The following is a 10593-nucleotide window of genomic DNA, read 5'->3' as shown; positions in this document are numbered from 1 at the left end:
AACTTGAGACCGGCGAAAGAACATCGCGAGAGCTTGATTTCAGGTCAGTGTTCAGGCACTGAGGGATGGGGCTGGAGAAATGTAACCACTCAAATGCATAGACAGAGAGATGGATGAAAGGACTGACCATCCCTCAGAATTAAAGTTTTAACCATGTTTTGGCTTCTGATGGGGTAAGACTGTTGAACTAAACCCGGACTATCGCATTGTGTGCCCCCCAACCCCTCTCTTATGCTGCTGCTACTCTCTGTTTATCATATGTATCGTCACTTTAACTATACATTCATGTACATACTACCTCAATTGGCCCGACCAACCAGTGCTCCCGCACATTGGCTAACCGGGCTATCTGCATTGCGTCCCGCCACCCACCAACGCCTCTTCTACGCTACTGCTATTCTCTCTTCATCATATATGCATAGTCACTTTAACCATATCTACATGTACATACTACCTAAATCAGCCTGACTAACCGGTGTCTGTATGTAGCCTCGCTACTGTTTTTCACTGTTGTTTTTATTTCTTTAGTTACCTATTCAGTGGTGGTTCTAGACCATTTCAACTGGGGGGGGGGGGGGGGGCAGTTGTACTGTTAGAGGGGCATGTTACATTAGACGTTATTGTTGTCATATCGTTTTCTTCACTGCATTGCAGGCATTAGCAGGCAAAATACCATGTTGATCATCATCATCGTTGCCACTGTCTAATAACGGATGTAAAAAAAAAGAACGACAGCAAAAATGTGTTATATAAAAATTAGTTCATACTCCACATTTAGGGGGGCCACAAGGGGGAACAAAATTGTCTTAAAGTTGAAATGTTTGTCAGGACCCCAAGACCAATAATATATTTAAAAGAATAATACTAATCTTCAAACAGTCTCACCATGATGTGACAAATTTTTTTTTATTTTCTTTCATTGCAGTACAATAATTTACAGAAGGATAAGTAGAACACTTCCAGTACAATACAGAGCCTACATTAATTCAACAGAATCCACACGGAGGAGAAAGTGATCACTACAGAGAAAGACGGATGGATGGATGAATGGGCATACATTTTTCTTGAGCAGGTCCCACCTGGAGTCAGTCAATGACTAAGGCAATCTTGGAAAAGCAAAATCTGAACAGTTTCAGCTATTATTAATACATGCATTGCAGATTATGAGACCAGATAAGAGCAAAAATAGCACCACTCTAAGCATTCACACTTCTGTCCAAGGTAAACACCGTTATCTACACAATATTCTACCGATAACTCTTCTCCCAGAAACGTTTCCCTCGAGACTAGCTGATAAAAGGCTGGACATTTTAAGAGAAATTAGCAGATTATGCAACATCTATACAGGACCGCAATTGTAACGGGGCCACAGCTTTACAGATAGCATAAGAAACAAATGTAATGTTGTTAACAGGTGCAGATACTGAAGAATATATACTGTTCAAGATTGATTAAGAAAAGTTTTTTTTCTCCTCCCTAAAAACACTGGCAACTTTTTAAAGCCATCCATAATTTACTAAATCCATTTAGACCAAAATCCCTTATTTCTTGACTCTCGCTTTCTTTAAAAGGCATTGGGGATCTGTTAATCTCTTGTGGACAGTCTACTTGGTTAACCGAGGTTAGGGATCGGTGGACATAAAGGCTAAATAGCACATTTATTAACACAGAATTCAGCTTCAACCTACTGTACATAAGTATATAATGCTTTTTTTTGTGTTGTGTACTGTAGTTGTTATATCTTAATTTGACCAGTTTTGTCACAGGAGTAAAATAATCCTGCGGCAGGATTTCATTAAGCTAATAAAAAATCCAAATGGGAAATGAGTTTTGATTGGCTATAGTTTAGGTGTAGCCTATGGCTATATTTCGAATACACTTGTATGTCGTAGTGGAGACCAATATCCATCTTGTGTTATTAAGCTATAGAAAATAACGGTTGTTGATGTACGTTAGAATAAATGTACTACTGCGACATTCAATCTGGTGCTTTGGCATTTGAGTGAGTGAGAGAAAAAGATAACTGCGGGGTTTCAGTGAATTTTTGTAAATGACAAGTCTCATTTGAATTTCCTGCGGTGCAGGAAAATTCTCAGCGACAACAGAATGATCAAATTAAGATACAACATCTGTATCATTCAGTAAACCAGCAATTAATTGCTCCCAAATTATTTTTATTCTGGGCTTTATTTCTTCTGAACTATTTATGAAAACCCTCCATTTATATTTTGTTCGAAAATGTCTCAATTGGAGTGGAGTATATTCACTATATTAAGTACACATTCTATCTGTTTAGCTGCAATTCCTTTTCTAGAATGGATTTAAACATTTCTGCTGTGGCCCCTCTTCACATTCACAATCTAATTTTCAGAATAAAGGAAAATAAAAGTATATCATTCTGTTGACAACACAATAGCCTGAATTGTTGACTGGCTGGAGGAGTTTTTCATCTTATTCTGAAGTTGCTTTATGTTGCTGTGTTATGGGTTTTGTACATGGTAGGTTGCCATCACAGGCACTATGCAAGTCTTTGGCTTACAGAACACTTTCACAGGGAAAACCCTTAAGAGCACTACAGACTAAAAGAGAGGCATCATCTCATTACTACTAATGCACGGAGAGTCATTCAGGCTAGTAAAGGATTGGTAGAATGCACTGCGAGTTTGTTTGAAGACCATTATACACCATTAAAACTTAAACAGAAAAAGAGGTCTGTGCAACGCCAATGCTGTTCATAGAACTAAGCAAACGTAAGTTAAGTGTTAGCATTACCAGTGCATGTTGGACGGTTCTCATCTTTGTCATCAAAGTTACTCTCACTAGACATTTCTACGGTAGGTATTGCTGGGGCTTATAAAACTAGGGAGTCATTTTATATTTTTTTTTCTTTTTTAAGATTATTTTCCAAAAGCAATTAACATTTCTGGAGTTATAATCTATTAATTAAAGTACTGTAAATTAACATGAAAACAGCTGTTTTATTGGTTCGTATCAAATTAACTATGTCCATCCATCATTGGACATATCTCTAATGGCAGTACATTAACAGTAGTGGCATTATGGAGGAACAAGGTCCTGAAGACATTAAGGCATTACATCCCTTTTAGGCAGGGGTAATTATCAATCTTCCACTGCATTGTGGGATAGCTGAACATAGTGCATTTGGGAAGTATTCAGACCCCTTGATTTTATTTCCCAAATTTTATGTTACATCGTTATTCTAAAATGTTTTATAGTTTTTTCCCCTCAATCTACACACAATATCCCATAATGACAAAGTAAAAATAGGTTTTTAGAATCTTTTGCAAATGTATGAAAAAAAAAAAACTGAAATAACATATACATAAGTATTCAGACCCTTTCCTCAGTACTTTGCTGAAGCACCTTTGGCAGCGATTACAGCCTTGAGTCTTCTTGGGTATGATGCTACAAGCTTGGCACACTTGTATTTGGGAGTTTCTTTTCTTCCCTGCAGATTCTCTCAAGCTCTGTCAGATTGGATGGGGAGCGTCGCTGCACAGCTATTTTCAGGTCTCTCCAGAGATGTTCGATTGGGTTCACTTCCGAGCTCTGGCTGGGCCACTCAAGGACATTCAGAGACTTACCAGAAGCCACTCCTGCGTTGTCTTGGCTATGTGCTTAAGGTTGTTGTCCTGTTGGAAGGTGAGGTCCTGAGCGCTCTGGAGCAGGTTTTCATCAAAGATCTCTCTGTACTTTGTTCCGTTCATATTTACCTCGATCCTGAAGGTTCTCCCATCTCCACAGAGGAACTCTGGAGCTCTGTCAAAGTGACCATCAGGTTCTTGGTCACCTCCCTGACCAAGGCCCTTCTCCCCCGATTGAACAGTTTGGCCGGGTAGCCAGCAATAGGAAGTCTTTGTGGTACCAAACTTCTTCAATTTAAGAATGATGGAGGCCACTGTGTTCTTGGGGACCTTCAATGCTGCAGAATTTATTTTGGTATCCTTCCCCAGATCTGTGCCTTGACACATTCTTGTCTCGAAGCTCCACGGGCATTTCCTTCAACCTCATGGCTTGGTTTTTGCTCTGACATGCACTGTCAACTGTGGAATCTTATAAACAGGTGTGTGCCTTTCCAAATCATGTCCAATCAATTGAATTTACCGCAGGTGGACTCTAATCAAGTTGTAGAAACATCTCAAGGATGATCAATGGGAACAGGATGCACCTGAGCTCAATTTTGAGTCTCATAGCAAAGGGTCTGAATACTTACGTAAATAAGGTATCTGTTTTTTTATTTTTAATACAAAGAAATATTTCTTTAAACCTGTTTTCACTTTGTCATTATGGGGTATTGTGTGTAGGTTGATGAGGAAATAGTTTTTTAAAAATCCATTTTAGAGTAAGGCTGTAACTTAAAAAAATAAATACTTTCCGAATGCACTGTAGCCATGATGTCTATGGGTCCTCCAACCAGAGATGCTTCCTGCCCCTCTCAATCCTGGCCTATCCTAGCCCTCTATGGGATGATCCACCAATCCCTCAAACCCTCACTGGACACGACCCCTCTGATCCTGGCTGAGGGATCCTGCCTTCTGGCCCCTTTCTCTTTGAGTGGTCAATGCATGAGGCCCCTCTCTGTGAGCCAGTTTTCATAACGGACCCTTCTCACTGTGTGGTTCCAGAGGCTTTGCCCTTGTGTCTGGTGAGTGCATCCTCAAGGAACCCTGCCAGCTTCTCACAGTCCTCCTGCATGGGGTTACACAGGGTAAGCAGTTAGATCAGTACAGGATATCGATTATAATGATTAAGGCCATTTGCAATAACATTACGCAAAAATAATACCTACCTCACTTATGAAAGCGTAGTGAACAAGTTCATTGGCAAGGTCTTTGGAGCTGTCATCTGAAAGATTCATTCAAAATAGTTTAGCCTCATACAACAGTATGCAATAAACACTATTGGTGTGAATGGCCAAAGAGCTCTATTTTCATGTCATCCAACAAATGTAAACGGTATTGGCAACGGTGCTATGATCAGATGACATGAAAAATTGAGTTATTTGGCCAAGCACACCAGTGGTGGGTTTGGCGTCCAAAATAAGGATGCATAAGCAGAAAATAACCCCATACCTACTGTTAAAATATGGTGGTGGATATTTGATGTTATGGGGCTATTTTGCTTCCACTGGTCCTGGGGCCCTTATTAAGGTCAACGGCATTATGAAGTTTACCCAGTACCAGGACAATGTAGCCCAAAACCTGGTTGCCTCATGGATCTTCCAGCAAGACAATAACCCCAAGCACACATCAATATCCACAAAGAAGTGGTTAATTGACCACAAAATCAACATTTTGCAATGGCCATCTCAGTCTCCAGACTGGAACCCCATTGAAAACCTGTGGTTTGAATTGAAGAGGGCAGTCCATAATTGCAAATTAATTATATCAAGGGTCTGCAAAGATTCTGTATGGAGGGTTGATCTAAGATCCCTCCCAATGTGTTCTCCAATCTCATAAAACCTTTGAGGAAAAGGCTCAGTGCCATTATCATCGCAAGGTGAGGTATTGAAAAAAGGGGTGTAAACAAAATCTTTCTCTGAGCAATTGTGTATTATAAGTTTCACTTTTTTTAAGCATACAATAGAGCCCAGTATTTGTATTTATTTACTTTTTGCTCATCTTTATCAAGGGTGGCAATAAATGTAACTTAACAGATATGAAAGTGTCCATTAGAACTCACTTGGAAGGATGTCACAGCTGAGTTGTCGATGGAGCTTGTCATCCATCTTAAGAAACAGAGAGAGCTAAGGAGAGGAGAGAGGAATACATTTCATTAACCCAGAATATGCTTATCCCCCAAATGCAATTAGTTGTGGGGATCCAAGGATAAAAAAAAATAAGTAGGGGGGGATGTTTTGTCATGTCAGTTATGGTAACTGCAAAAGGCTGCCGTGAGGTGGACGCCATTACTTAAAAGAAGATTATAATCAAACTCACATGAGTTTTGGTCCCTTCTTCATTTGACTCCAAGTTACAGTGCATCTGAATCACCTGCAACACACCATCAGACCAACATTGCATTAGAGTGATAAGCGTACTTTAACATGCAACACTGTCTCTCTCACACAGACATAAACATATAGAATGAGATACAGACATACACACACAGACCTCACCTTTCTGCTCTCTGTCTCTTGGGGCTCAGGGGTGGGGGTCTTTACCGACTCCACCTGTTCATGGGACAGGGAGAGGGCACGGGGGACAGGGTGGGGCCGCGATAACGCAAAGTTCATGAGGGGGTATATCCCATTCCTGAGGAGGGGGATTCAGAATGAAGTCAGGAGCCATAGGTGTATATATAATACCCTTCACAATGAACAAGGCAGTCCTCTCAGGTTGCGTCCTAAATTGCACCTTATTCTCTATATAGTGTTCTACTTTTGACCTGAGCCCAATGGGTGAGTGGAATTAGCCCTTACTTGACGTCCTCCAGGAACTTGTCCAGCTCCAAAGGGGACACATGGGAGTACTTGAGCTGCACACCAGGCCGGTCGCCATGTTTGATCTCCGCCATGAGACCGTTGGGATCAAAGGACTTGGTCTTCTCCTCCACACAGTTCTCTGGGAGCAGGTCTGGATAGAGAGGGGAAAGGGAGCTTTACATGGATTCCATACCAGGTTGTCTATTAGCAAATTAAATAGAAAAATGTTTCCACTTCCATTGTAACAAAATATACATCCCACAAAATCGACATAATTTTTCAGCTGTCACATACCAAAAAGGAAATTAATGTGGAAACATTTTCTCTCTCCCACAGGCATGGCTAGCCTGGATACCACTCTGTTTGTGTCATCAAGCCACTCCTTGTCATACCAAACAGACTGGTACCCAGGCTAGCCAAACAGACTGGTTCCCCCGGCAAAAAAAAGTGATTCCTCTTGAAACCCAGACTAAAAAAAGACCATGATTTGGGGGATTTTCACAACATTTAATCCAAAGAACGGTCCTGTGGAGGAAGGAATGTTGACATATATTTGACAATTGTATCTAAAAGCATAATTGAGAAATAATTCATAAAAATTTGCATATTTCTGACATTTTGGCCTTACCCAGGCCTTCTTTAAGACTTCATAATGTTTAATTTGTAAGTGCTACAAAGCAAAATTTGGTGTCATATGAAAGCTTTACCACTTTCGCTGTAATGTGAGTAGTATTTTGATTACGATAATTGTTTTCTTTAATTCATTTATGAATATTGAAAAATAAACATGAATATATTGAAAAAACAATTTTTGATATTTTTTCACTATATTGTTGAACATAATATACTCTACGGGCATATCAAATTTTATTTGTCACATACGCGCCGAATACAACAGGTGTAGACCTTACAGTGAAATGCTTGCTTAAAGCCCTTAATCAACCATGTTGTTTTAAGAAAAAAAGTGTTAAAGTATTTACTAAAATAAACTTAAGTAAAACATTTATAAAATAAAAAATATACAAATAATTAAGGAGCAACAAAATAACACTAGCGAGGCTATATACAGGGGGTACCAGTACATTTACATTTTACATTTTAGTCATTTAGCAGACGCTCTTATCCAGAGCGACTTACAGCAGTGAATGCATACATTTCATGCATTTTTTAAATGTTTTAATTTTTTGTACTGGCCCCCCGTGGGAATCGAACCCACAACACTGGCGTTGCACACACCATGCTGGCGTTGCAAACACCATGCTCTACCAACTGAGCCACAGGGAAGCTACAGAGTCAATGTGCGGGGGCACAGGTTAGTCGAGGTAATTGAGGTAATGTTTACATGTAGGTAGAGGTAAAGTGATTATGCATGGATAATAACGTTCCAGAGTGGGATCTCTGCTACTTTTACAGTTATGATCCAACTTGTAAGCATTACCAACAGAGTGAATATGAAAATGGATTCAAAATGGTCGCCTCCTACTGGCGATTTGCAGGATGTGCAATGATACAAGTAAAAGGAGGGTTGTGATTGGTTACATTACCTATGCCAATTTCTCTGTAGAAAATGGGTCATAACTTTAAAACTAGCAGAGGTCCCACCCTGGAACTTTGATATGCCCGTAGAGCATATTATGTTCAACAATATAGTTAATAATTATTAAATAAAAACATTAGTTTTTTCAATTCATATTTTCAATATTCATAAATTAATGTAGGAAAATGATTGAAATCAAAATACTACTCATTATGGAACAAGCAGTAAAGCTTCATCTGACACCAATTTTGGTTTGTAACGCTTACAAATGAAACATTACGCCGTCTCAAAGGAGGCCTGTGTAAGGCCAAAATGTAATAAATATGCCAAATTTGACAGTGTCCGATCGAGCAGGCGGTTCTAAATGTATAACTTTCATAGCTGTGTGATATAGATTGAGACCCACACACTTCCTTAAACCTAAAATAAGTAAAGAAGTCATTTTGTGTGGAAGTCAAACTTTCTTTGTCGGAGACAGACACAAAACACATGAATAGAACCAAGAAAAGGCGCCCTTTTCACAGCGCATCTCCCCTTGTCGATAGGGTGGACACGGGCTGATTAAATTGTCAAAACGTTGATTTAGACGTTCACAAATTTTGACTATCACTAATGTCATGATATTTTGGATAAAGTAATAAAGAAGGTGAAATATTTTGGGTAGATGTTCATAAAACTGATTAACTATATATCTATTATAAAGTATGTCATGAATTCACTATGATATCATCATATTTGAATATGGTTTATTATACTTGTATTATATACTAGATCATATGAGTTGAAAAGTGTTTTGTTCTTTGACATAAATAAAACATTCCAAGTGAAAGCAAAAGGCCATAGCTTTGAGGGGGTGAAAAACTACTACATTATTCAAAATATTGCCTTCTTGGTAGATTGTTGAATATAGCCATATCAAAACAGTGCAAAACGGCTGTCAGCTCAAGAGGTTTTATTTTTCAATTATGCTTTTAGATACAAATATCAAATCCTTCCTCCAATTCTATGGATGAAATGTTGTGAACATCCCCAAAATAATGTTATTTGTTTGTCTGGGTTTTGTGAGGAATCACTCAAATGGCAATTCCACATATTGCATGCTGTGTGCTTTGGGGCTCCAGAGGTGAGGACTGAGGAAACACTCACACTGGTTGCTGATGAGGCAGTGGGCAGCCAGAAGCTTGAGGGAGTGGACCTCAAACAGCACGCGGTGGAATAGCAGGTCGTGGGCTGTGGGCCGCTGCTTGGCTTCATGACGTACACATGACTGGGTGAACTCCTACAAGAGGGAGTGGAGCCAAGTTAAAGCTATGTAGTGTAGTGGTTAGGGTTTGATAAATGTAAAGTATGTCAAATTCCATTTAAAATGTGAAGTTTGATTCAACTTGACCAGATGGTTTTCTTTCCTGACCATGTGACCTAACAAGGAAAAACTCTGTCTGGTTTCCTGGTCAGGTCACGTAGTCAAGGAAACTTCCTGTCCCTATTATTGACAGCGGCAGGTAGCCTAGTGGGTAGAGCGTTGGGCAGTAACCGAAAGGTTGCTGGATTGAATCCCCGAGTTGACATGGTAAAAATCTGTCGTTCTGCCCCTGAACAAGGCAGTTCCCTGGTAGACCGTCATTGTAAAATAAGAATTTGTTCTTAACTGACTTACCTAGTTAAATAAAGGTTAAATAAATACAATTGACAAGGTGTTTGTTTTAATCAGAGAAAAATGAATGTGTTTTTGTGCATTTGCACACTGTGTTGCTAGGCTATATTTGGGCCATGAAAGGAAACATGAGTGAGACTCACTCTCATGAGGGGATCCTCCAGAGACTGGCCTGCGTTGGTGATGGCCTCCTTGGACACAACAGCATCCCCATTAGCCTGGATTTCCAGGACAGCCATCTATAAATAAATGAGATTGTTAAGAATGGACATCAGAAGCGGTGCGTGGGTAAAATATACCAGGGAAGCCAAGGCAGGTTGTAATATGACTTTTTTCCCCTATGTGTTGTGATACAGTTGAAGTCGGAAGTTTACATACACCTTAGCCAATTACATTTAAACTCAGTTTTTCACAATTCCTGACATTTAATCCTAGTAAAAATTCCCTGTTTTAGGTCAGTTAGGATCACCACTTTATTTTAAGAATGTTTAATGTCAGAATAATAGTAGAGAGAATGATTCATTTCAGCTTGAATTTTTTTCATCATATTCCCAGTTGGTCAGAAGTTCACATACACTCAATTCGTATTTGGTAACATTGCCTTTAAATTGTTGAACATGGGTCAAACGTTTTGGGTAACCTTCCACAAGCTTCCCACAATAAGTTGGGTGAATTTTGGCCCATTACTCCTGACAGAGCTGGTGTAACGGAGCCAGGTTTGTAGGCCTCCTTGCTTGCACACGCTTTTTCAGTTCTGCCCACACATTTTCTATAGGATTGAGGTCAGAGCTTTGTGATGGCCACTCCAATACCTTGACTTTGTTGTCCTTAAGCCATTTTGCCACAACTTTGGAAGTATACTTGGGGTCATTGTCCATTTGGAAGACCCATTTAACCCAAGCTTTAACTTCCTGACTGATGTGTTGAGATGTTGCTTCAATATATCCACATAATTTT

At 39.6% G+C, this 10593-nt stretch overlaps 1 protein-coding gene across 5 annotated transcripts in view; it reads right to left on the bottom strand.

Moving 5' to 3' along the window:
- Nucleotides 1–4304: 4304 nt before the first annotated feature.
- The window catches only part of LOC115154863 (nuclear receptor-binding protein 2-like), a 59514-nt gene continuing 53225 nt past the window's right edge, over nucleotides 4305–10593 (bottom strand). For 4 of the 5 annotated variants that reach the window (XM_029701535.1, XM_029701552.1, XM_029701544.1 and 1 more), the window contains 8 exons: nucleotides 9780–9875; nucleotides 9129–9261; nucleotides 6443–6596; nucleotides 6140–6275; nucleotides 5961–6014; nucleotides 5704–5767; nucleotides 4811–4866; nucleotides 4305–4710 (listed from right to left, as the gene is read on the bottom strand). In XM_029701535.1, coding sequence (XP_029557395.1) covers nucleotides 4630–4710; nucleotides 4811–4866; nucleotides 5704–5767; nucleotides 5961–6014; nucleotides 6140–6275; nucleotides 6443–6596; nucleotides 9129–9261; nucleotides 9780–9875 — 774 coding nt within the window. In that variant the 3' untranslated portion in view covers nucleotides 4305–4629. The remainder of the gene's footprint in view (nucleotides 4711–4810; nucleotides 4867–5703; nucleotides 5768–5960; nucleotides 6015–6139; nucleotides 6276–6442; nucleotides 6597–9128; nucleotides 9262–9779; nucleotides 9876–10593) is intronic. The other variant, XM_029701562.1, reaches the window with a different exon arrangement.

This window comes from Salmo trutta, chromosome 2 (assembly GCF_901001165.1).
Source record: "Salmo trutta chromosome 2, fSalTru1.1, whole genome shotgun sequence".
In the NCBI taxonomy this organism is placed as follows: Eukaryota; Metazoa; Chordata; class Actinopteri; order Salmoniformes; family Salmonidae; genus Salmo; species Salmo trutta.
The sequence above is the reverse complement of the archived record's forward strand: the minus strand, read 5'-3'. Positions and strand labels throughout refer to the sequence as shown.